A 27440-nucleotide genomic window follows, 5' to 3' on the forward strand; every position below is an offset into this window, starting at 1 on the left:
TAAATCTTTTTTTTATATATATACTTTTTCTTTTTTTTTGAGTGCAAATTGTATACTTAAATGTGTTTGTGTATAGACACATTCATTTTCTAAGCTTTGAAGTTTGGGTAACCAAGATAATCCATGTTATTATGTACGTATGCTGTTATGTGTATCTGTTATGTATTACATCATATTTAAGCACCTCTCTCAATGAAGTTTGACGAAAATGGAACTAACTTCTTGGGACATAAAATGCATGAAATGCAGTTAAGTCTCGCAAATCAGTAGCTAAATACCAAGTTTGACTACGCATAGTTTTTAAATGCATTGTTCTCAAAAAATGTTTTATGAAATTTAAATTGAGCACTGCATTTAATAAAAGACAAGCATTGTTGTCAATGTACAGTGTATTTGTTAGAGAGAATTAATCAACAATGAATTTGCCAATATTCAGATTTAATGCCCTGTAAAGTATTTTGATATTTTTGTGTAAAAATTAAAAAGGCGACAATTAAGACGACTGAACTTTTACTGTCAATAAATGTATTTTACTGAGTTGATTTGCATGTTCTCTTGGTTTCAAAGCTTTATTAACAGACTGCAGCATTGTGTGTATCACTTACTTGAAGCAGCCTCTCATAATGCCTTCATGAACCAGTCATAACAGTGTTATGAACAGTCATAACAGTGAAAGAGAGCGGTTCTCCAGTTGGGCTGGTCTGTGACTCACTGCTACATTTTCCAGTCAGAGGAATAAGGCAACCTCACAGAGAGTTGCACACAATAGAAAACGTTATTTCCAGAGGACATACGTATGAGATGGATGTGGTTCTGAGTAATAGCAAAAGAGCAATTATAATATTGACTGTATAAGGCAGGGATGTCAAACATAAGGCTTTAGGGGGTCCAATCCGGGCCACAGGTGGTTTGAGTAATAAAACACCTGCGGCTGAATTCTTTGGGGAGGGGGGGGTCTAACTCAATATACTTTAAAATGACTAAAACCAAATGGAAACTGTAGAAATGATAATAGACCTATATTTATACAGTTTCTTGACTGTCCAGCTCGCTAACAATCACTAGACAGTCAGGGAGCATCAGAAACACACAAAAAAACAATGAATAGAGGACTATGTTTAGCAAATTTTGATGGCAAGGAAATACAGTATAACCAATTTTCAGTGTGGACCTCCGGACCTTGTTGAAGACAGAATGCGGCCTCCGGGGTAAAATGAGTTCGACACCCATGGTATAAGGAGATAGTGACATAAGCAAAGGACTGCATAACACATAGATGGCATCAACTACTATTAACAACTGGCAATCGTAACAACCAACTGTAAATGCATAAGTTTCAATAACAACATCGCTCACTTCCATCCACGCACTCCATCACTCTTGTCCACCTGGAGAGAGACTGAGGAGGCTCTGACCTAAGCCGGCAGAAGGACTGTCGGGTCTTCTTCCCCCTGGCAACCTCCCTAGCCACCTATCTGTGGCTTGCCAGGCCTGGTAGCAGAAGACACCAGGAGTTTTGGGAGACAGTTTATGATCCCCCTAGTCCAGGGATGGGCCATTTTGATGGGAGTGGGAGACACAACAAAAGTCTGAATTCATCATTAGGGGCTCCACTTGCTCGCGGGTCTGCGTACCCACATGTCCCTGCCCTAGTCTCTCTGGCGCCGTCAGGTGATGGGTGGAGTGAGCTGCATGAAGTTATAAAACTCAAAGGCGGGGGAATCCGTAACAATAACAGTGTCATGAATCAGTCAAAACACTGTAGAAGCAAAGGTGTTGTCTAGCTTGATCATGTTGGAATTCTATTGGATACCTGTTGATTTATACGAACCCTGTGATTTGATTGCACAGAACATTTTATGCTGAGGAAGAAAAAACTGCAGTGATGATTGATCTCTGAAAGTGAAACCTATCTGTGCTCACCCTGTAGGAGAACAAACTGCATTCTCGAGGTTTTTAGATGTTGTAGTACAATAGATTTTATGGTCTGTAGAATTTGTTATAATGCAGCTCTTGCCAACATGGCCAGGTGGCTCAGGAGCACCTCTACAAGAAGACATGTAGGATTGGTGACATAGAGATAGATAGAGACAGAGATGAAAGTAAGGCGGTATGGTCCTGGCAAAATAAATAGTGGGGGTAGGCTATATCGGTAAAACATGAGCAAAAAATATTAATCTATGCTAATACACCACTTTGTATAATTACCGCATGTCAGAGCCATGAAAAGTTAGTGAATGGACTTGAAAACAGGTGGTATAGCCTACGATCCGAAATGCGATGTGGTCAGATGAGAATACTGACATTTTTGCCAAGGCAGAGATGAGTGGCTGGCACTGAAACACTCACGGACAGCAGTGGACGCACCAATTCTGGCCTAATGGATTCCAAAAACGTCATTAGACTTTATGGTGTTTTGTGTAACAGATGTCTCTTTCCATTCAACACTGTTGGAGGCTGGAAATATTTTGCAAGTGGATGAACGTGTGCAGGTAGTCTAGTTAAAGGAGCATTTTGAAGTGATTATTTGACAATCAGATGAAAATATCATGACTGCTTGTGTTTATGCCACAATAAAAGGTCATACTTTAAAAAAAAATGCAATGACAAATCTTTACGACTAAGCCCACAGAGATCCTATTGAATTAATAAGGATTCTATATGTAATTATATGATTAGGCCCATAAACATGTTTGCACATATAGGAGGTCCCATACAGTGAATAAATGTATTCTACTTTCACCCCTAGATAGAGGATTCCTCTTTATATCTGTACATTATAGCTTCTGTGACAGCATAGGAAGCGCTATTGAGGCTACAACACATAGGAAAACCCACCCAGTTGACTAATTTGACGACTTTAAAATGGCGTAAGTATGACGGAAACCCTCAATGGCGCAGCCCATGCCAAAACAGCCTTTTGGCCACTAGAGGCCTCTTTCATTCTCTATGATTGGTGATGACTTGTATGGTAGTGAACTTCGCCCTAGGGGCGTCTGTTGACATTTACATGCCAATAGCTTACCTGTCTGTGCTACAATCATTGTCATTGGCGGTATAAGCCCATTTGGAAGTTAATACTTGTTGTGCGTGGTCTAATTTGTCTTTTTAATGTTGTTTTTTTGTGTGAAAAGGGTGAAGTGAAAGCTACTGGAGATTGTTTTCTCTGACTTTTCTTAGGAGGCAGCTTTACTAAAAAGGCTAAACCGTCTACAGGGAAATGTACTAAGACGTTCGCGTGCCTTTTCAGGAAGAATGAACGTGATCTTAGGAACAATGCGTAATGGGACCACGGCAACTTTGAGGCAATCTCAGCTATTTGCGGCTGTTGCCAGTTCAAGGGTAAATATAGTCAAGGAAAATCAATGTTTGTATGTAGGTCGCTTGTGAATATTGACTGCAAGTACAATAGTTACAGAATAAAACCTTTTGGAAGCTTTCTGTGGCGATCTGGATTCCAGCCTCTCTATAAAGCCTCACTAAAATAGTTCAAATAGACGATATGATTATCAAAGTATTACTGTTGACATGTGCATTTGAATAAAAAATATATATAAATCTAGATGCTAGCGTTTAAAGACAAATTGTAAGGCATTGTATGAAATAGCAACATGTTGTTCATAGTAGATAAAGGAAGGGCAGTTGTTGAAAGAAAACCTGTATAGTCATTAGAGAACACCTTATTCACCTATGGCACAGATATGCCATTCGTAAGGCAGTGAAGCAGCATTGTGCCATTAAATCTCAATCTTTAATGAAATAATTGATCTAAAGCAAAGTTCAACAGTAATTTGGTAGGTCCACTGAATAGGCTACTAAATTCCAAGTTACATTCAGATAGTAAACTCTCCTAGTGCTGGGTTGGAATAAAAAAAGGTTTTTAACTCAGGCCCCCCTTCCAGCATTGGGGAACCACTGCACCATGAGTTCTCAGTGCCAGGATGCCAGGATCAACACTGTTGTCATATGACAAGCATAAGCAATGCACTATTATTGTGTGACTAATCTAAACTACTACTTCCTCAGATGCAGTGCTCCACTCAGACCAATAAGCCTGTTGTCGCTGCCAAGATGCCTTTCAGGGTGAAAGTGACTGGAGGCAAACGCTACGTCTGGTGTGCCTGTGGACATAGCAAGAAACAGGTGGGTGTTAGGCATTGAATGTTAAAATTCATGCCCATGCAGGGCTCTAGCCTGTACCCTAGATATTGAGGGAAAAAAACAGGCCCGGCCCTAACCCGATGTATGTCGGGCTCGGGTCAGGTAGCAGAGTTCTATTTCAAAGCATTGAATGTAAAAAAAACAACTAAAGGATTAGGACTGATGAGTCAAAATTGACACAATATTAACCCTTTCCTTTTCCAGCAGTAGTGATGTAGGCCTGTGTGCTCTTTTTAGGTCTTCTACATGAGAATAATGTCTCAGATTGTAATCTGTGCTATAATTAACTCATTTAAATCAGTGAAACAATAGCACTGACAGTCTTTCTCTCTCGCTCTCGCCCTTTCTCTGTCAGCCCTTCTGTGACGGTGCTCACAAGACTAAAGCACCCAGCATCTCTCCACGACACTTCACTCCCGAGAAGGACAGCACCCTTATGCTGTGTGCCTGTAAGCAAACCAAAAATGCACCTTACTGCGATGGCACACATTTCAAGGTCATCTTCCGGCATCTAGTCAGCTCAGTGAAAAAAGTGTTTAAAATGAATAACTTAAAAAAAATGGCATGACGCAGCTAATTTCCTTATAACTGTACTGCCTATATTCATTGTTCATAAATCACTTGTTGACAAAAAAAAATGTATGATAAATGGACAGAGGCATTTATGTTTTGTCACTGTCCATAAGGGAATAAATAATGGCCTACTATTTCAATACACATTTTGTCATTCTTATTTTTTTTCCTTAAACCATGCATTCTTTTGAGAAACATGCTGGCGTCTGGCAAGTTCATATAGCTGGTATATGATGATCGTTTTTAAACTAAGTTAATGAGTAAAAAATATAACCGCTTTCAACCCAACCCCTCCGAAAGACACACATACAGGTTTTGGAGAGTTGCTGGGCACTCGGGAAGCTGTTGTTGTGAGGGTTAAGTGCCTTTCTCAAGGGCACAACACCAGGCAAATGGCATCTAGGAATTTGATACCAGCAACCAATGGTTGCCAGCTCACTTCCCGCCAGATCTTTCCAGTATGACCCGAGATTCAAACTCGCAACCCTCCGGCCACTGTCTCACCTCTCTAACCACCAGGCTACCTGCTGCTTGGTCAGGTTGTCAACAAGGCAGTATGACATCCTCTGCCTTGAAGTCATGAAAATCCACAGATTCTTTGGAGAGCATATAGTTGCCGTGGATCCCAACTTAAAATCAAGTTAAGCATTCCTAAATAGCAGCATAATGATACTACATGATTTAAAGCTCTGCTACTCATGAATTGTTGTTGATAGCAATGTAACAGATTTATGTATTAAAGGTCCAAATGGAGACTTATCACAGGAGCACTGGCAAGTTCTGATATTTGAACTACTCAAGAATATAACTCAAAAATGTATCAGAATGGGACACCGTACTCAAAACCAAGCAAGTAAACATTTTAATGACCTAAACATGCACATATGGCTGATATTTTAGAATAATATCATTGAATGGTCAAAATATACATTGAGGGAATGTCAAAAGTGTATGAAAATACAACATGGTGTACATGGTCAGATATACAATTCCCTTTGAACTAATTTCTCTGATGTGAGTAGAACAGGTACCGGTATGTAATGCTGACAAACGTACGGTAAGCTACGTTTTTCAGACGATTGTAGTGCTGCTTGAGGCTTGATAAATATAATGGCTTTTCTAATGTCAAAGCACAGGGAAGTTTAGTACTCGCATACTGTGATCTGCATTTCAAAGAAAGTGCATCAAACGTTTCGTACATACTGTATCTATTGTCCTTGGTGATTGGGGCCATTACCAGTTGAAAGTACTGCATCTATCTACATACACCAGAGTTATTATATACAGTATGACTGATGGCAAGAAGACAGATCTTGCCTTTATATTTCTATTTATATATATGTATATACATACACACACACACACATATATACAGTTGAAGTCGGAAGTTTACATACACTTAGGTTGGAGTCATTAAAACTCGTTTTTCAACCACTCCACAAATTTCTTGTTAACAAACTATAATTTTGGCAAGTCGGTTAGGACATCTACTTTGTGCATGACAAAAGTAATTTTCCCAACAATTGTTTAGAGACAGATTATTTCACTTATAATTCACTGTATCACAATTCCAGTGGGTCAGAAGTTTACATACACCAAGTTGACTGTGCCTTTAAACAGCTTGGGAAATTCCAGAAAATTATGTCATGGCTTTAGAAGCTTCCGATAGGCTAATTGACATCATTTGAGTCAATTGGAGGTGTACCTGTGGATGTATTTCAAGGCCTACCTTCAAACTCACTGCCTCTTTGCTTGACATCATTGGAAAATCAAAAGAAATCAGCCAAGACCTCAGAAAAAAAAATTGTAGACCTCCACAGGTCTGGTTCATCCTTGGGGACAGTTTCCAAACGCCTGAAGATACCACGTTCATCTATACAAACAATTGTACGCAAGTATAAACACCATGGGACCTCGCAGCTGTCATACCTCTCAGGAAGGAGACGCGTTCTGTCTCCTAGAGATGAACAGACTTGTGGTGCGAAAAGTGCAAATCAATCCCAGAACAACAGCAAAGGACCTTGTGAAGATGCTGGAGGAAACAGGTACAAAAGTATCTATATCCACAGTAAAATGAGTCCTATATCGGCATAACCGGAAAGGCCACTCAGCAAGGAAGAAGCCACTGCTCCAAAACCGCCATAAAAAAGCAAGACTACGGTTTGCAACTACACACTGGGACAAAAATTGTACTTTTTGGAGAAATGTCCTCTGGTCTGATGAAACAAAAATAGAACGGGGGTTGCAGCATCATGTTGTGGGGGTGCTTTGCTGCAGGAGGGACTGGTGCACTTCACAAAATAGATGGCATCATGAGTGAGGAAAATTCTGTGGTAATATTGAAGCAACATCTCAAAACATCAGCCAGGAAGTTAAAAGCTTGGTCGCAAATGGGTCTTCCAAATGGACAATGACCCCAAGCATACTTCCAAAGTTGTGGCAAAATGGCTTAAGGACAACAAAGTCAAGGTATTGGAGTGGCCATCACAAAGCCTTGACCTCAATCCTATAAAAAAATTGTGGGCACAACTGAAAATAAAAGTGTGCGAGCAAGGAAGCCTACAAACCTGACTCAGTTATACCATCTCTGTCAGGAGGAATGGGCTAAAATTCACCCAACTTATTGTGGGAAGCTTGTGGAAGGCTACCTTGAAATGTTTGACCCAATTTAAACAATTTAAAGGCAATGCTACCAAATACTAATTGAGTGTATGTAAACTTCTGACCCACTGGGAATGTGATGAAAGAAATAAAAGCTGAACTAAATCATTCTCTCTACTATTATTCTGACATTTCACATTCTTAAAATAAAGTGGTGATCCTAACTGACCTAGGACAGGAAATTTTTACTCTGATTAAATGTCAGGATTAAATGTCAGGAATTGTGAAAAAACTGAGTTTAAATATATTTGGCTAAGGTGTATGTAAACTTCCGACTCCAACTGTGTGTGTGTGTATATATTATATTACATACCCATACAGACAGACAATCGCATCGCAATGCCATTCAGCATTTTGTCAATTGATATTTTAAAGCCAAATTAATTGTGAAGACTTGGGGGAAGGAATCGTTGAACCGACTGCATATTATACAGTTACAAAACAATTACAATATCCTGTATAAAAGATACTCTATATACATGACCAGGTATGTACGAATGCTCACATTGGATACATATTGTACATTTTGTATGTATGTTTTACTCTAACACACAGACACACACACATTGAAATTAAATGTCTATTTGGCTGCACTTGACAGTCTTTTTACTGATCACAATCGCCCTCTCCCTCAGTACTCTCTTGGCAGATTTTCTCCTTGTCTGTCCATTGGTCCATTGAGGGGCTACTCCGACATTTTGGGGCAATTCCGTTCCACTCTCCATGTTTCTGGGATGTATCAGATTTAGGTTGGGGGTGATACCGCCCCTTTGTCCCCTCCCCTAGTCTCAGTCGTTGCTCCATTGCTTTTGCCGTTGACGTTCACCTTGCGGGCGTTGCTCCCTGACTTGGAGGCTAGAGGGAGCCGTTGAGTACCGTTGGGTCCTGTGGTACCGCTGGGGATCTGAAGGGTAGAGGGTTGGCCTCGGAGGGCAGGGCTGGGCAGGGTGGAGGCCTGGCCGGCCGGGCTCAGGGCCTTGTCGCTGTGGGAGTCGCTCTCAGAGGTGGGGCTTGTGTTGACACCGTCGGAGTGGGCCTGGGCAGCACCTTGGGACAGCCTTCGACGCTTCCGGGTGGGCTTGACACAGTACTGCAGGGGAAGGGGGGCATTCTGCAAAGAGTCACAGAGAGAAGATGAGAACTCTCCAGACACGTGAAAGATCACTCAGATCCTAGGACCTAGCAAACGTAGATGTTTAGTGAAGTTGGGATTAGGGTTGGAAGTGACAACTGAAGCTTGATCAGTGTTGTTGTTATAGCCAGTGTGTCAGTTGGCACTTACACGTCGCCAAGAATACATGTAGGCAATATCCATCAGCGTGTAGTAGTCCTTTAAGGGCTCATCAGCGTACAGCACTTCAATCTGTCAAGGTAGAGAGCACTATTACACATTAATAGCACACAGGTCCAAGAGAAGGGCGTGAAGTATGGGAATAGTAGGGCTAGTCCACCTAAGCGAAAGCATGCATAATCTACTGTATAGGAATGCAGCTTGTCACTAAAATACAGTATTGAGACAAAGTGGTTGTTAGTGTATACTATGGCTTTCTATGGAGCCTGTAGCAATTACCCGTAAGGTGTTTGGAATGTCCATCTTGCTACGCAGGAACTTGGCTAAGTGCAGGACTGTCATGGCTGCCGGGCATTGCAGGAAGCGTTTGCTGTTGGTCTGAAAATGAAGAGAACAGTATGTGTGGTTAAAACAGATTTATAACTAGAGGTTAAGGGCAGGACATAATATGAAAGGTCCTGTATGGCTCAGTTGGTAGAGCATGGCGCTTGCAATGTATGCGCGCATGACAGTCGCTTTTAAAAGCGTATGCTAAATGGCATTTATTATCATTTAGAGAGTGTGGATGACAAATTGACATTAGCATGTATATTGGGTTAGCATTTGGTTGAATCACTCACATTGTCTCCTTCTGTATCCACAGGTTGTGTGTCACTTCTATAAGCAAATGGAAAAACAGCATGGGTTAAGATGAGCATAGCTTTGTTTTGACCCAGCTTCATGTTAAAACTTATTAGCACATAGAGATACAGCCCTACTGTAACACATTTGGTCTGTTCTATACTATAGGACACAGAAACATCCTATCTAATTGGTTGCATGAAAAAGATTAAGAGATCACACATTCTAGAACTTACTTGTTCTTCTCATGGAACTGAATGGAGAGACTGATGATTTCATCTTCTGCAATAATAGTCGGCTCCTCCACCACTTCTCCTGGCTCCAGGTGTTGGTTTTCCTGGTTTGTGTAGAAGTCCCGCCTTCGTTTCATCTCATCTGAAGTAAACAAAACAATAAAGTCATTAGAGTGAAAAAGACATTGGCACGTGTTCGCTTTTAATTAATTATTAAAGGGGGAAACTTTAATAAAACAGGCTTATTACACTGTAATTATCACTAAATATTCTTGTTGTAAAATACTGCAATGTACACTGAACACAAATATAAATGCAACATGTAAAGTGTTGGTCCCATTTTTCATGAGCTGAAATACAATATCTCAAATTTTCCATACGCACAAAAAACGTACTTCTCTCAAATTTTGTGCAAACATTTGTTTACATCCCTGTTAGTGAGCATTTCTCCTTTGCCAAGATACTCCATTCACCTAACAGGTGTGGCATATCAAGAAGCAGATTAAACAGCATGGCCATTACACAGGTGCACCTTGTGCTGGGGACAATAAAAGGCCACAACACAATTCCACATATGTCTCAAGTTTTGATGGAGCATGCAATTGGCATGGACTGCAGGAATGTTGCCAAAGAATTGAATGTTAATTTCTCTACCATAAGCCACCTCATACGTTGTTTTAGAGAATTTGGCAGTACATCTAACAGATTACAACCTCTCACCTTCGGTTATTTGAAAATGAAAAAATATATTGGTATTTTTTAAACAAGTCTTAAAGTTGGTTGCAATTTCAGTTTAATCCACCAGAAAAGAAAATTATAATTATGTAAATTATATCATAAATAGGACTGGTGGAGTTACACTAGCAGCTAACAAAAATATATGGAAATGTCTGCTCTATTGAAAATTACAACCAACTGATTGCAGCATTACCGCAAAAAATGGAAGAGGCAAGTGGAAGGGGGACAAAGGAACCTGTCTGTCGGCCCTGCGTTGAAGACCAAAATTGGTTAAAGAAAATTGTGATAAAAAAGTATACCAGTTTCATTTAAGGACCAAAAAATGTACAGCTGTGCCATTCAGATTGCAAAATAGTTGGGAAGAGATTAGCGATGCACTGATTCCATTGCACATGGTTTATGAACTGATGCACAAAATGGCAGCGAAAGTTTAATAAAAATTATTATACACAATTCTGGCAACCAATAGTATGAGATATATATACACATACAGTACCAGTCAAAAGTTGACACACCTACTCATTCCAGGGTTTTCTTTATTTGTACTATTTTCTACATTGTAGAATAATAGTGAAGACATCAAAACTATGAAATAGCACATATGTAATCATGTAGTAACCAAAAAAGTGTTTAAAAAGATCTAAATATATTTTATATTTGAAATTCTTCAAAGTAGCGACCTTTTGCCTTGACAGCTATATATAAAAAAAATATATAAAAATGGGGTATTGGAAATGATGCAGACAATTAGTGATAGAAGCCACAATCTATCTTCAATATTAAAACTGATCTACCCCATTAAAAAAAAGGCCTTACAACCACAGACAACGAGTAACCACGCTAGCCCAAGATCTTCATATCCGACTTCTTCAACCTCTGAGGAAGAGGGGGGTGCTGAGGAGTATTTCTGGCTTTAAATAAAGTGCTTTTTGGGGGAAAAACTCATTCGGATTGGCTTGGCGTGGCTCCCCAGTGGCTGGGCCTATGCCCTCCCAGGCCCACCCATGGCTGTGCCCCTGCCCAGTCATGTGAAATCCATAGATTAGGGCCTAAAATGTATTTAAATTGACCGACTTCCTTCTATGAACTGTAACTCAGTAAAATCTTTGATATAGTTGCGTTTTATATTTTTGTTCAGTATTTGTATAGAAAACCCACCCCCTTACTCAAGAGATATGGTCTTACCTTTGAATAATCCAGGCACCAACTTGTATACAATGTCCTGTAGAGTTTTGTCTGACCTGAGAAAGGATATGCAAATGATAAAGCCACTTACTAAAGATAAGAGCATGTTGGTTGCACTTATAGATGCATAATAACATAGGTACTCCGAGAGAGACGTGCGCACACACACACATGCAATGTAACTAACCTGATGCTGAGCTGTGGACACGTCTTGTGTACTTGCACATCACATCTGGGGCAGAACTTGTTGGTTTCCAGGAAGGCAACAATGCACGTCTTGCAGACTGGAGTAAGAACACAGACTTAAAGCAAGTGACTTACTGTATGACTTTTTATGAAAAGAAAATGCATTGTAAATCTACATTCCTTTTCTACGTCAGTTTATAGGCCATATACTCTAGCCCATATACTAATAATGTTATTATTGGTTCATATTCATTAATTTATTTATCCGTTATTTTACCAGGTAAGTTGACTGAGAACACGTTCTCATTTACAGCAACGACCTGGGGAATAGTTACAGGGGAGAGGAGGGGGATGAATGAGCCAATTGTAAACTGGGGATTATTAGGTGACCGTGATGGTTTGAGGGCCAGATTGGGAATTTAGCCAGGACACCGGGGTTAACACCCCTACTCTTACGACAAGTGCCATGGGATCTTTAATGACCTCAGAGAGTCAGGACACCCGTTTAACATCCCATCTGAAAGACGGCACCCTACACAGGGCATTGGGATATTTTTTAGACCAGAGGAAAGAGTGCCTCCTACTGGCCCTCCAACACCACTTCCAGCAGCACCTGGTCTCCCATCCAGGGACTGACCAGGACCAAATTTTGAATAATGCAGTGGACTTAGGAATCTTACATGAGTGCAAGCACTCCACGATGGTTGTGGCATCGATGAAGTAGCCCACACACAGTGGGCATACCAGGTTAGGATTCAGCTCTGTGATTTTTAGCCGACTGGGTTGCATTTTATCCATCTGGAAGGATCTGCAAAAAAACCAACCATCAGACAAAGAATTACTTAGATCATTTATTGGGTAGCAAGATTTGAACTACTAAAGTACATGACACATTTAGTGACCTTTTCTGCTGTTGCTGAATTGTTTTCACAAGGCCTATACATACAAAATGTGTACTGACATATTGATGTGGTCCACTGACATTGTCTATAATAATATGGATCACTTGTTTTTGCTAGAAGCAGTTATGCTTCTTGTAATGTACCAGTGTCATATCTACTACACCGAATGGCTACTAGTATATGACCATTTATTTAGTAATTATTTCCAGCCTGGATGTTTTTTTAGATATTTCCCCATCCACCAATGTAACAAAATACGTTTGGAACTGCTCTAGTCTAGACCCGACTACCCCAGTGGGGCCTGTGCACGGGGAGGCACGTACCCCAAACCCCGAGAAGACCCACAATGAGCCCCTCCTATACCAGTTGGTTCTTATGCATTATAGACATTCTTTATAAAAACTATGTAAAGACAGACGAAAAATAAGCTTAGATGGAGAGTGGAAAACAAAGCAGCCATCTTAAATTCTGTGACAGGACTGGATATGAGAAACGAACAAGAGAGAATCCAAACATAACACCGAGTACCTCAGTTTGTGTGTTGATGTACCTGTGCATCGCGATATGCGAATAAAAACAATTGATGCTTTGCTTCCTACCTGATTTGACATGAAAAGCGCCCGTACCTCCCGACGTGGATACAGGTAAATTATTTTGAGTTGGTTAACGTTAGATCTTGCAGCAGCGCCAGAAAATGGCTTTTTTCCCCCCACATAGTCAGAGGACCGCCCATTATGGTCACGTGATATTATTTTCAGTCCCTGCCGCTTGCCATATACATTGTATTTGCAACATTTTATTTAAAAAAAATACAACTCTCGCGGATAAGTCACTAAAACACCCTCCTCTCTATACATTAACCACACTCATGAAGGAGTCATTGCATACATTTTCTATTTTGACAACCAGTCCTAGACGGAAAACCACGCCCCCCTAGACAATGCTCCCCTAGAGACAATTCTGAAGTTTTTACTACAGACCATTGATAACTATATTATTGGATTTATTGTAGGATTTTGCGGGTCAACTTGACTGTAAAATGTGTAAGCTTTAAAGCATAGGCCTACACATGAAATGTATGCCTTTTCTGCTTCATCACCATTCAGTATGAATGACACATTTACTCTATGAGAAATCCTGATATCTGATTCATAGTATTCATTTTGCCATCAGCAGCTTATACAAATACAGAGATATACTGATTTTCTCACCAAAATGTCGCTGCCTCAGACTTTCAAGGTACCAACTACAGTACGCGCGCTTCTACTCTCTGCCTCTTGGGGGCGCACTTCGCTTTGCGACGTTCAGTCTAGACGCCATCTTGAGGAGACCCCAAAACTGGTGACAACAATCTCAGGCGCATCATAATGGGATTACTAACCTCTAAATAAAATCACCTCAAATCGTTGTGGGTAGCAGACGACACCAGAAAGGAGAGGAGTCGTCCACCAAGAGTGTATTACTTCTCAAAGAAGACTGCGGCTTAGCTAAAGGCAACATTGCCTGTAGCTAGATGGCTGGCTAGCTATCTATGCCAACAGCTGGTCTGTGTGCGGCTCCGGAGTGAACCGTGTGGCCTGCACGGGAGGAAGGGTGGCCGACCGCGCAACATGCAATCACGTTAATTTACTACAGAATCAAATTTGATTCAAAGACCCTGCAAATTGGATGCGACAATGCACTTATAGATATCACGCTCTTAATGTAAATTTCGTTGTCTGGAGTGATACGACCCAGCTAGCCTGCTTGATTACAGTGCTGTCTTGCGTTTCCTAAATTATTCCCAGCAGGAGACATGTCATCCAACTGTACCAGCGTTGCGCCGGTGAGCGCTAGCAAAACGAAGACGAAAAAGAAACATTTTATAGGACAGAAAGTGAAATTATTCCGTGCAAGTGAGCCTATTCTCAGCGTTTTAATGTGGGGTGTCAACCATACGGTAAATGCATTTTTGTTCATGTTCACAAGCTAGCTTGTTTGTCTATGTGGTGTTTTGAATAGCTAACGGTAACGCGATAGTTAGCCAGCTGCTTGATTGACCCGAGTCAATTTTAGAGCTCATCCATCGTCTAGTAGTCTGTAGTCAGGTACTTAGTCTGATGCTTAGGTGAAAGCTGTTAACCCTTCATTCACCATTCTCCCTAGGCAGGAATATCAATGTAGCATCATTCTAGCTATTTGGTGTGCCAGTCGCGGACGCTTTAAAATTGTGCAGCAAATAGCTGCGACGTTGAACATAAACATTTGACATTACCCCGCGCACGATGCAGGAATTATTCGGCACAAGCTGCATAACGTCTTCTGTTCTGTAGAACGTGGGATGTGTGGTGGTCTGAAGTGAGCTAGTTGGTTGGTTTGGAGAGGAGGTCGTGAGCACTGCTCCAACCTAAGCATTCATTCTGTCTAGAGCAGGCCAGAGAGGGGTGTGACTGTTGGAGAGCAGCAGGTTGCATTGAGCCCCAACCGCAGCCTGCCTGCCTACTGTTTTACAGGCATCAATGAATAAGAAAGCGGCAAATCTAACATTTGCAGATTCTAGCCTGATTTAATGTGGTTTAGTGTGAAGTACACATTTGAACACTCAACCATAAAAATAATAGGTTCACAGTTAGTCTAATTTGAGTGGGAAAAGGATGGACAGTGTCTTCAACACATCCTAAAATATACTTTATTGAGACTGTTTTTCACCAAATGGATCAAGTTTCTCACTCACATGAATGCAGCGATCACCAAATGCATTGCAGAGAGCTTCAAGGCTCCATTTTTGTGGCCAGCAGTAGTAGGCGAACACACCCCCTTCCCTGCTTGACTGACACCTCCAGATCAATGTCTCTGGCATGAATATGATGCCCCAGTTTTGGATTCGCTTCACTCACAATTTGAATAACAGTGCTGATGCATAATTTCACTTCCAATGTTTGCATGCATTTCAATATGTTGCCTTCTCACTAACATGTACATTACATCTTGCATGTACGATTGTCTGTAATTATTCTTTCTCAATTGATTTCCCCCTCTCCTTGCTGTGTTTTTGTTGAGCCTATTTTATGTATATTTCAGTACCTTATGTAAGGATAAATATAGACCATAGTCAAATAGGCAGTTCTTGTAGACCAGGGAAAGAATACATGCTTCAAATGGAGAAAACAATGTCATTAATGAACCAATTAGCATATTTAGTGAAGCTGCAATAATCATCCTGTGATGCATTCTGCAATAATCATCATGGACAAGTTCAGTGTGTGGTGGATGCTGGGTGTAGATTCAAAGTGTAGGCGGCAGGCTAATTTAGGCTAATACAAGAAAGACGTCAAAGAGCCTTCTCCTCAAAGCTCTCATAACCTTAGTCATAACCAGAATATATTTCATCTTGGTAGTCAGTCGTAACATCGTTCTGCTAGTCACAAAGCGGGATGAATTCGGTTCCAAGCTAAGCGTTTTGCTCAGAGAAGACCTTTGTCAGTTGGAGCATATAGCCAAACACAGATTTAATTGAAGCTCCCTTCAAAAACATAGATTCAGTCTTGATGGTAGATAATGCCAGCCTTACAGGCTTTCCAACACCGGGAATAACCTACATCTTCAAATCTGATACGAGCCTTCATCAAACTTATAATAAAATCTGCCATTTAGCAGACACTTTTATCTAATGCAACTTACAGTCATGCAGATGGGTGGTCCCGGGAATCGAACGCACTACTCTGGCTTTACAAGCGCCATGCTCTACCAACTGAGCCACAAAGGACCACCATCAAACTTTGTGTGTAGGTTGATTAGACATAATCCAACATATAGTCAGGTTGCATTGAGCCCCAACCGCAGCCTGCCTGCCTACTGTTTTACAGGCATCAATGAATAAGAAAGCGGCAAATCTAACATTTGCAGATTCTATTTGCAGATTCCATATAGTCAGGATATCGATTGTGTCTGCCTGCTGAAGGCATTAAGCTATGCCTCTAATGACAAAATAAATATGATGATACTTTTGAAGGACACACTAATTTGGGCTCCCGGGTGGCACAGCGGTCTATGGCACTGCATCTCAGTGCTTGAGGCATCACTGCAGACACCCTGGTTCAAATCCAGGCTGTATCACAATCAGCTGTGATCGGGTGTCCCATAGGGTGGCGCACAATTGGCCCAGCGGTGTTTGGCCGGTGTAGGCCGTCATTGTAAATAATAATTTGTTCTTAACTGACTTCTCTAGTTAAATTTAAGGTTAAAATAAAAAAATTGACCAGAGCATAACCTGTCGGCATATGCTAGACGGTGATTTTTCATAGCATGTCAGACAGTTGAATGAGAGTCTATCCCTTGAAGTAGTCTCAGAGAGAGCCTGATATAACTCAAACCCCCAGCTCTATGAGAGGTTACTTGGCTATGTCCTGCATATTCCATACAACTCAATGTGTTTGTGCTCCGTATGCTATTATTTTTCTACCTCAGGGTAACTTTCCCATTTCTCTCCTATTTTAGCAGCGGCTGTGTCTCCTGGATGCATTCTTGTCTCCTTTTTTTCTTTGAAGCATTTATTCACGTTCCCTCCCTGCCACTCCTCTTACTGTCTGGAGTTCATAAATCTATGGAGAGGGCTCTCTCTGGAAAATCAGTCTGTTCCTTATAGTGAATCTGTCTCGGTAGATAAGATCAACAGTGTGACAAGGGACTCAGCCAGAGAGCACTGCTGTCAGTTCGCTTTGGTCCAAAGTGAATGATTGTCAGTAAATAGACACTGGTTCACTGCAGTTTGGTCTGGTGTGGGGATTAGTGTGTTGACCTGCTCTAGCGTTCTATTCTGATCTCCTGCTCTTTCTATCTCCCCACTATTTCAGATCAACGAGTTGAGTAACGTGCCTGTACCAGTAATGCTGATGCCTGATGATTTTAAAGCCTACAGTAAGATCAAAGTGGACAACCACCTATTTAACAAGTAGGTATCCCGGGTACTAACTTTGCAACCTGCCATACCATATTACTGCACACCATATTACGGCCCATATAAACTCAAACAAGAGGCCAATTTAGCTGCATTGTCTAAAATATACAGTACGGTACTACCTGAAATCTGCTGATACTATGTTATGCTACTGATTAGGAGAGAGAAGGTCTTGGCTTGGTTGGCCCAATTGTCTATGACGTGGTGTGCTTTTAAATCACTAGCAAGATCAAGCTCCTCTATCGCCTGTAATATAACTCACCATGGGTCTAGCGATCCCCACTACACTGGAGTTGTAGTCAAAACATTAACTGAACACTTCACTGAGCAGCTTTGCAATGGAAATCATCCTCATAGTGATGCACCTCTAGTATGCTGGTCAAGAGCTTCTCATATTTCCTTTATCTTTATTCCTTTATTCCAGTGAGTTCCTCAGACACTCTGACTCTGCTCATGGACTAACTATAGAATTAGAATAATAGAATGGACATGAACCTTCTTATGGCGTGCTAACAGTCAGCATTTTGGTCAGGGAGTTGGTCAACCATGGTTTGCCAGTGCTGCGATAAGATATTGTGTAATGTAATGAATTTGAAGAATTAGCCAGACAGTTTAAGAGGAATGATTATATACATTTGTCAAGTGAACTGCCAATATGCCAACATTCCATTCAAACAATGCAATCAATCCACAGCCATAAACTGACTGAAATCAGTTGATAGGACTTAGACAAGTTGTAATGTAACAAGTACTGATATTGTGTCATGTAATAGCACTCACAGCTTTCCAAGAAAACTCAAATTGAGACAATAATGATCTGTTAATGAGTTTAAAACACGGATAAACTGTATGATTATATGACTGTTTTAGGTTGGTAATAAGTCTATTACACATCTTCTGATATATCACATGCCTTTTATTTTCCTGCATCAGTCAAATCAGGATTATGCCTCTGGCGATCTCCACTACACTACACTAGAGTTCTAGTCAAAACATTCATTGAACACTGAACTGAGCATCTTTGCATTGCAAATCATCCTCATAGTGAAGCACCTCTAGTGTAGTATGCTGGTCAATTGCTTCTCACATTTCCGTGATCTGTTCCAATGATTCCTCAGATGACATCAACACTCTGACTGCTAATGGACTAACACACTCTTCATTTATATTAACACTCTTCAACACGCTTGTATCTCTCAGAGAGAACCTGCCCAGCCGCTTTAAATTCAAAGAGTACTGCCCTATGGTGTTCCGCAACCTGAGGGAGAGGTTCTGCATCGATGACCAGGATTACCAGGTAAAACATGGTCTCCTGTGTGGAGATGTCTAAGGGGAAGAATGCAGGATGGGTTAACTGAAGAGAAAGACCAGTGAGGATGGGTTCACAGTAGTGAACTGAAAGACAGATTGAGGATAGACGTTTGCTTGGCACGGCTCGGTAATGTCAAAAGGGTAGAGGACAGTTAAGGAGAGAGCAGATCAGAGTACCAGAGGGAACCCCCTGTTGTTCCCTGCCCAGTTTGATTCATTGCAGATTCCAATTCTTCCCTCAACCCAATGTAGTAAGTCTTTCTCTGGATTTCATCCTTCAACCCAATGTAGTAAGTCTTTCTCTGGATTTCATCCTTCAACCCAATGTAGTAAGTCTTTCTCTGGATTTCATCCTTCAACCCAATGTAGTAAGTCTTTCTCTGGATTTCATCCTTCAACCCAATGTAGTAAGTCTTTCTCTGGATTTCATCCTTCAACCTAATGTAGTAAGTCTTTCTCTGGATTTCATCCTTCAACCCAATGTAGTAAGTCTTTCTCTGGATTTCATCCTTCAACCCAATGTAGTAAGTCTTTCTCTGGATTTCATCCTTCAACCCAATGTAGTAAGTCTTTCTCTGGATTTCATCCTTCAACCCAATGTAGTAAGTCTTTATCAGCATTTCATCCTTCAACCTAATGTAGTAAGTCTTTCTCTGGATTTCATCCTTCAACCCAATGTAGTAAGTCTTTATCAGCATTTCATCCTTCAACCCAATGTAGTAAGTCTTTATCAGCATTTGTTGATAAAGTACTAAAATACTTTTTACTGAGTTATCACATGTAAACAATGGGTGTTTTTAGTGTTTAGAGAATCATACCAAGCATAGTTTGTTACATTAAGTTCAACTATCTTGGTAGCCTTGCTAAATGGATCCCTATGTGAAGGTTTTTTTGAGCTTGGAATAGCTCAATGTAAATGAAATCCATTGATCCATTACTAACTCGTGAAGTAATTATGAAGCATTTTCTTTATAGAGGGCTTTTCATTCATGTCAAAGCCTCAATTTTCTGCTCTGTATGTCTCTCCCTCCCCCGGGCTCCCTCCTGTGGTGGATCGTCATCAGAACTCTCTGACGAGGAGCGCCCCGCTGAACAGCGACTCCCAGGGGCGCTTTGGCAACCGCTTCCTGTCCAGCTACGACCACCGCTTCGTCATCAAGACGGTGTCCAGCGAAGACATCGCCGAGATGCACAACATCCTCAAGAAGTACCACCAGGTGGGAGAGTTACCACATGCACAAGTATAACACGTTAAAATAAAATAAAAATCTGTACAAACATACATGTAGTACATGTTGAAGGGAGCATGTTGGCTTCAAATATTGAGGACCTTTCAATGTGGTGCTGAAGAAATATCTGTGAATTGTCCGATTTGATGGGACTATCCTTTTGTAATAGCTAACAATTATGCCGACTTCATTACTGGAGCTCTCCCACTGTTTCCTTTGCATTACTCATTCCCCTTCCTCCTCTCTCTCCTTTCCTATCCCTATATTTCCATCCTCCTCCTCTGGGTCTCCTCAGTTCATAGTGGAGTGTCATGGCAGCACTCTGCTCCCCCAGTTCCTGGGCATGTACCGGCTAACAGTGGATGGGGTTGAGACGTACATGGTGGTGACCCGTAATGTATTCAGCTACCGTCTGACCGTGCACCGCAAGTACGACCTGAAGGTAGGTGTCGATATGCAGACTAGCTTGGCGGGAACTAACTGGGAGAACACTTACTGGTAGTACCCTAACTCCAGTAGGGCACTAGGAGCACACTTACAGCTGTAACACTGTTAGCGCTCATTGGGGTAAGGGCATTTATAATAAGCTCAATGCATAGGGTGCTTGCAGAGTATTCCGGTTCCCAGTAGAACTTGAGGCTCCAGAAACTTACTTAAGGCTAGATTTACAGACTATTTTCTGGTTATGTGATGTATTCTTTTTTATTATTATTTTTTGAACCTTTATTTAACTAGGCAAGTCGGTTAAGAACAAATTCTTATTTACAATGACGGCCTACCCCCGGCCAAACCCGAACGACGTTGGGCCAATTGTGCTCCCCCTATGGGGCTCCCAATCACGGCTGGATGTGATACAGCCTGGAATCGAACCAGAGACTGTAGTGACGCATCTTGCACTGAGATGCAGTGCCTTAGACCGCTGCGCCACTCGGGAGCCCATTATTTAGAAGGGGAAATGGTTAAGAATTCTGCTCTTGTGGAAAAGCTCAATAAATCTGTCTCTTTGTGCATGGGCAACAACACTGAGAATAGAGGTGTGACGGCATACCTCTGTGCCTATTGGCTCTCAGAACATCGTTTCCCTTCACAACAAACACCTCTGTGGCTGACAGGCATTCTCTGGGGGAAACAATTCTGCTTTCTGAAATATGACAATGTTATAACGATACAGTCAAGTCCAAGAGAAACAAAGGGGGAACAAAGATGCACAGAATGTCTGTCTCTAACTCTGAATTCCGTGACATCTCTGTGAATTATTATTTATTTATTTATTCAGGGTTCCACGGTCTCAAGGGAAGCCAGTGACAAAGAGAAGGTGAGTTCATTTACGTTTATACGATGATGTGTTGGGGTACAATGACAGGAATCCCAAAATAATTGTGTGGATCATGCTAATAAAAAAAAGAATCAAACTAACCAGCTTAAAAACAAAACAAATTTATAGCCCAAAATACCTTTAGAAAAGTGCAGAAGTAATGATTTTCCCATCTAATGATAATGAAGCACAAATTAAATAACACATCCACAGTTGGGTCATGTCCGACTGCTGTCCATGCTGCGCAGAAGGGGAAGTCAAAAGGGGGTGAGTGTAGTCCATGTGGAATAGTTAGCTGTGTGCGCTAGTAGTATCCACCATGCGAGTTACATTACCCGCTCTGAAACCTAGAAGTAGTTATTTCCCTTCCTGGCTACGTCTTTTGTAGAGCGGTGCGTAATACTGCTTTGTGACTGCTGAGTTGTTGTTGGGAACAGAAGGTTGCTGGTTCACGCCCAGTGAGGGACGGACAGAACCTGGTGGAGCCAATGTCACTGGTCGGATTCGTACTGCGGACCTCTCACTCGAGAAACCCACCGTCTTAACCATTACACCAAGAGGAAATACCTGAAATAGTTGTTCTCCCTAAAAAGTCAATCCGAGGACAATGAGTGGAAACTAAATCAAATGACCCTACTTGTCATGCATCAAAATTAACAGCAAGAAAGACCTCTGTCATTTTGTGGCAATCTCAGAATATTTTGATTCTAATTTCTATCACTCTGCTCAGGCCAAGGAACTCCCCACCTTTAAAGACAACGACTTTCTGAACGAGGGCCAGAAGCTGCAGATAGGAGATGACAACAAGAAGTACTTCTTGGAGAAACTAAAGCGCGACGTAGAGGTAGGAGACATCTCACGGCTGCTCGATTTGATGTCGTTTTTATTCTCATTACAGTCGTCATTGTTAAAATACCCGGGTAAATGGACATTGTGTTTTGTTTCTAGTCCTTTCAACCAGTTTCAATTAAGTACCTGTGAACAAAGACATGACTTTAGGTTGACAAATAGAAGAATAGTGAGTTTAATGTCCTCCAGGGAAATTTCCCAAAATAACATTTGTTGCAATATCTGACATCTTTCCCGTTTGTGTACATCAGTTCCTGGCCACTCTGAAGATCATGGACTACAGTCTGCTGGTGGGGATCCATGATGTGGACCGGGCAGAGCAGGAGGAGATGGAGGTGGAGGCAGGAGGAGAGGAGGAGGAGTACGAGAACGATGGGATGGGAGGAGCACTCACCGGCTCCTTCGGCACCCCTCCAGACAGCCCTGGGAACCCCCTCAATTTTGGCGGGTTCTTCAGCCCTGGCGAGTTTGACCCCTCCGTGGATGTCTACGCAATCAAGAGCAACGACAGTAAGAGACACTCTTTCTTGAGTTTTGTCAAGTGATTTTTCCATGCAATTTTGCTATATTTGTGCAACTCTCTATCTATAGTGATTCAGAAAGTATTGACACCTTAGCTTTTGCCACATTTTGTTGTGTTACAGCCTGAATTAAAAATTTATTAAATTTGAGATTCTTTGACACTGGCCTAGACACAATAAATACCCCATAATGTCGAAGTAGAATTATGTTTTTTTTCCGAAATGTTTACATATTAATAAAAAAAATAAAGCTGAAATGCCTCGCAAAGAAGGGCACCTATTGATAGATGGGTAAAACAAAATTCAGACATTGAATATCCCTTTGAGCAATGGTGAAGTTATTAATTGCACTTTGGATGCTGTATCAATACACCCAGTCACTACAAAGATACAGGAGTCCTTCCAAACTGGAGAGGAAGGAAACCACTCGGGGATTTCACCATGAGGCCAATGGTGACTTTAAAACAGTTACAGAGTTTAATGGCTGTGATAGAACACTGAGGATGGATCAACAACATTGTAGTTATTCCACAATACTAACCTAAATGACAGAGTGAAAAGGAAGCCTGTACAGAATAAAACATATTCCAAAACATGCATCCTTTTTGCAACAAGTCACTTAAATAATACTGCAAAAAAGGACCTGAAAACGGTTGTCTAGCAGTGATTAACAACCAATTTGACAGAGCTTGGAGAATTTTTTTATTAACAATGGGCAAGTGTACAAACCAGGTGTGGAAAGCTCTTAGAGCCTTACCCAGAAAAGCTCACAGCTGTAATTGCTGCCAACGGTACTTCTACAAAGTATTGACTCAGTGGTGTGAATACTAATGTAAATGAGCTATTTCTGTATTTCATTTTCAATACATTTGCAAAAATGTCTAAAAACACGTTTTCACTTTGTCATTTTGGGCTATTGTGTGTAGATGGGTAAGCAACCAGGAAATGTTGGAGCAATTTCTGTATAGTGCATCTTTAATTAACATTTGAAAATGAAACTAATTTTAGAACAGACATCATGGGACAGCCCAGTGAAAAGTAATACTTGCTATTTATACTCCTTTGCTCCTTGTGGTAGGTGCTGTGAAGAAAGAAGTGTACTTCATGGCTATCATCGACATCCTCACACACTACGACGCTAAGAAAAAAGCTGCACATGCTGCCAAAACTGTGAAACATGGGGTGAGTAATGGACTAGATCTGACCAAACATGAAGCCAAGTGTTTAGGCCACAAAGATGCTAGATCATATAGTAGTTTCAAGTAGAAGATCATCTTGTGAGATGTGTTATGACAGAAATTGTAGTTGTATGTTTCTAATGTGCATATGTTTACACTGAACTCTGTTGTCCCTCCCTCAGGCCGGGGCAGAGATCTCCACCGTAAACCCAGAGCAGTACTCCAAAAGATTCTTTGAGTTTATGTCCAACATCCTGTCATAGAATCATCTCTCCTACCCCAGCCAATCACATCCTGTCATAGAGCCATCAGCCACACCCACCCCTCTCTCGCTCCTCCTGCCCCTCCCACCTGACTTAGCCCCACCCCTTACCCTCCCACCCAGGGGACGACAAGCCTGTTCCATTGACCCACAGAGAGGGGGCGCCGGACTCTTTCAAAAAAAAAAAGCAACGCGTCTCTTCTCCTCCCACGTCCTACTCCCTCTGCCTCCTCAGTCTGAGTGCTCAACAAGGAAGGCTAGTGAAACAGAGTTCTATAGGATATTTGAGACCCTCCCCCCGCCACCTTATACTAGTCCTCACGCCAGCACGGGAACTGTCTCACTAATGCCTTGAAAGAGTCTGCTTCAGCAGTAGGAGTCTGTTTAGTACCGTCTGTTCTTTATTATTTTGACACACATACACACCTCTCACAGACACAGAAGCGGTCAGATCGCATTCATCTTTTGACCGAGTGGCCAACAGGCGTTTACAAACTCTGCCTCCTTGACTTGTCAGGAGATCCGCAGCCGACAGTAACAAAATTGGAAATGCAGGAGATGAATTAATATAAGGGTTTTACGTAAATGAATGCAATACCAAAATGCATGGCTAAAATGTACATGACTTCGCCAGTTAGTTGAAACGGCAAACCACTGAACTTAGCATCTGAGCATTATGACTAAAAAAGAAAAAACATGTCAATGTTACGTTGCCATATTGTTCTGAAAACTTATGACATTTTTACCATGAACTTGGAGGTTGGTAAAAGAAAATCCACATAAAAAGGGGAGTACTAAAGCAAATGCTTGTTTTATTACCATAAGAATCATTTTTTTATATCTTGTTTACATTAATGTAGCATTTGTGTTTGTATAGTTGTTTTGTTACCGACATTAGATCAGAAAAGTTACTTGAAAAGGATTCATTACATATTAAAGGGAGTTGTTTTTGTTTTCCTGAATCTAGTTTAATTCATTTTCTCACCTTTGACTAACAAAAATCATTCCTTCGTGCCTTGTAGCGGTGGTTTTAAATTAGGTTATTATAATGACCTATTCTGTCTGTATCGAGAGCGCAGCAAAATTTCCGCGTGAGACAAGTGTCAACAGACAATAGCCGTTTAGCCGCTCAATTCATTCAGATTATTCCCTGGAGACTATTCTTCTCATGAGATTACTGAATTTGGCTGCAGACTATCCTGTCTATCTTTCCCTGTTTTATTAATCCACACAATTATCATAATCTGATAATGTTAAGCCCTCATCTTTCATTACTTGCTCTGAAATAACACACCAGGCAAACCAGAGTCATTAACACGAATAGTCATTAATTTTATTGAACAGTATTTTAAGAAAAACAGTACACGCAGTGTTTATCATTTTCATACAAAATAGTGGGAGTTGGTAGAGATGAGGGGTTGAAGCAGCAGAGGGAGAGGAGCTTTAATCCATTCGGGCCTTCAGGGTACGTGTGGTGATCTTGTCCTTCTCACTGTCAAAATAAGTCAAATCAAGGTACTGTCACTACAACATTGACCAGAGCGTTACTAAAGATCACCATCTAAATGGCATGTCATTTGTATGAATCCTCAGATTAATTACACATTTAGCAGGTATTTAATCCAAAATGCAGGCAGTGGAAAAGGAAAAGTATGACTGTACTTACATGACTTGCACAATGACACCCATGCCTGAAACGGCATCCCTGTCCACTGCATTCAGCATGGCTTGGGAGATGGTCTCAAACAGGTCCTCTGGTTCCTGCAGGTGTCAAAAATAACCATTGTAAATAAAGACAGTCAGACATAGTCAACTATCGCACTCAATGTATTATCTTACAATACAGTACACAATAACCTACCATGTCTGGCTCCCAGAGAGATTCACACATGCCGTACATCTGCTCTGAGCAAGTGCCGCTCACAACAAAGTCCTCTGTCACCATGGGGCAGCCAATCAGGTCCAGGGAGCAGATGAATGGCTCAAAGGTCTTGGGGTCCAGACCAGCGATCACAGGCTCAATGTAGTATGGCCCAAATCTGAGACAAAGGGATTCACGTTTGATCAATCACAGACTTGCCACCAAGGAGGAAGTGTAGACTTGTATATGAAATACCGTGCTTCTTCACATCAGTAAACTCACCTCCTCTCATAGAGCAGGTTGGAGACCATGCTCATGAATGTCTTGGGTTTGATCTGACGCCCCTCCTTCAGCTCATAGAGGTTCAATCTGAATTTGAGCCTCTGGGAACTGTTAAATAGAGTGGATAATTAATATCACCTGCAAAGTCAATCTGTTGCACTGACCATCCAAATATTCGAAAACTTGGGAGAGAAGAGGTGCACTGATGGACCAAGGCACACTTACACTGTCTGTACGTCAGTAGCCAGACCAGCCAGGCCAATGTAGAGTCTGTCTCCCATGGGAAAGATCTTCTGGAAGTCTGTGGTCACCATCTGAGCCTGTACACCGAATCTCCGATCTGCTGCAATGGCTACACATTGCTTACCCTTCATCGCCATGACGGCGCCACCATTATAGGACATAATAGACTGGAGATGGGAGACGAGGGATAGAAGTTAAGTAGCAATCGTGACTGGGACAATTTCAAAACCCAAACATTGTTTCCATCACAAACTATTGAGTTAATAACTTTGACGGTTGACCTTCATTACTTGAAACATTGGTGAATCAGTAGAAACATTGGCATAACTATTAGCTAGGAACGTCAAGATTATAAACTTCCATCAACAGACTCAAGTTGCATGATGTTGTTGCATCCCTCTTCAGACAGCTAGTACTAACATTAGCTAGTCAGCTCATTCATAGACTAGCGTTAGCGACAATAATCCAGTTTATAGCTAACTAGGTTGCGAGTTAATGTGGTAGTTACGTTTGGAAAATGCCTAACGCTAGTTATATTTTCGTTGAACAAGTTAGTTACCATTGCAGGTGACTTTTGGCATGGCTAGCTAACGTTAGCAAGCTAAATGCTAGCTACCAAACTGATTAGGCAACCGGTTCCTAACGTTAGCTGAGCTAGTTTTACAAACCAATCTACGGAACCACAAGTACTAGCTACATGCATACATTATTTATTGACAATCTTACCATTGTGAATACGTTGAGGTGTCTTCCTTAGCCCTTGAAATATCTTGTAAATGTTCACTATTTTTAATGACTGCGGATAATAATCCCACAGTGACTACACGATTTGGAACAGCCGGGAATCAGTCAACCTTGCTGTTTGATACGTCATTCGGTACTACACGATGATTGGGTCTGTA

The 27440-nt window shown here is 41.3% G+C and overlaps 4 protein-coding genes across 4 annotated transcripts; 2 read left to right on the plus strand and 2 right to left on the minus strand.

The window, feature by feature from the left end:
* Positions 1–2997: 2997 nt before the first annotated feature.
* Positions 2998–4876, plus strand: LOC120032788 (CDGSH iron-sulfur domain-containing protein 3, mitochondrial-like). The gene is made up of 3 exons (XM_038978969.1): positions 2998–3342; positions 4027–4143; positions 4517–4876. The coding sequence occupies exons 1-3, from the start codon at positions 3256–3258 to the stop codon at positions 4727–4729; spliced, it is 417 nt and encodes a 138-aa protein (XP_038834897.1). The 5' UTR covers positions 2998–3255; the 3' UTR covers positions 4730–4876.
* Positions 4877–7633: 2757 nt separating this feature from the next.
* On the minus strand, positions 7634–13258 carry LOC120032805 (polycomb complex protein BMI-1-like). The gene is made up of 9 exons (XM_038978990.1): positions 13151–13258; positions 12330–12457; positions 11651–11747; positions 11464–11519; positions 9544–9682; positions 9307–9343; positions 8966–9064; positions 8678–8758; positions 7634–8506 (listed from the first exon to the last, which is right to left on the minus strand). Exons 2-9 carry the CDS (start codon positions 12445–12447, stop codon positions 8141–8143), a joined length of 993 nt encoding a protein of 330 aa, XP_038834918.1. The 5' UTR covers positions 12448–12457; positions 13151–13258; the 3' UTR covers positions 7634–8140.
* A 601-nt stretch (positions 13259–13859) lies between these two features.
* On the plus strand, positions 13860–25114 carry LOC120032634 (phosphatidylinositol 5-phosphate 4-kinase type-2 beta-like). Its single transcript, XM_038978811.1, has 10 exons — positions 13860–14490; positions 17384–17481; positions 18688–18784; positions 19863–20015; positions 20323–20469; positions 21304–21342; positions 22073–22186; positions 22443–22701; positions 23791–23894; positions 24073–25114. The coding sequence occupies exons 1-10, from the start codon at positions 14347–14349 to the stop codon at positions 24151–24153; spliced, it is 1236 nt and encodes a 411-aa protein (XP_038834739.1). The 5' UTR covers positions 13860–14346; the 3' UTR covers positions 24154–25114.
* Positions 25115–25459: 345 nt separating this feature from the next.
* LOC120032635 (proteasome subunit beta type-3) lies at positions 25460–27405 on the minus strand. The gene is made up of 6 exons (XM_038978813.1): positions 27265–27405; positions 26521–26705; positions 26296–26403; positions 26014–26191; positions 25819–25913; positions 25460–25644 (listed from the first exon to the last, which is right to left on the minus strand). Exons 1-6 carry the CDS (start codon positions 27265–27267, stop codon positions 25596–25598), a joined length of 618 nt encoding a protein of 205 aa, XP_038834741.1. The 5' UTR covers positions 27268–27405; the 3' UTR covers positions 25460–25595.
* Between the last annotated feature and the right edge of the window lie 35 nt (positions 27406–27440).

The sequence above is a fragment of the Salvelinus namaycush genome, chromosome 39 (genome assembly GCF_016432855.1).
Source record: "Salvelinus namaycush isolate Seneca chromosome 39, SaNama_1.0, whole genome shotgun sequence".
In the NCBI taxonomy this organism is placed as follows: Eukaryota; Metazoa; Chordata; class Actinopteri; order Salmoniformes; family Salmonidae; genus Salvelinus; species Salvelinus namaycush.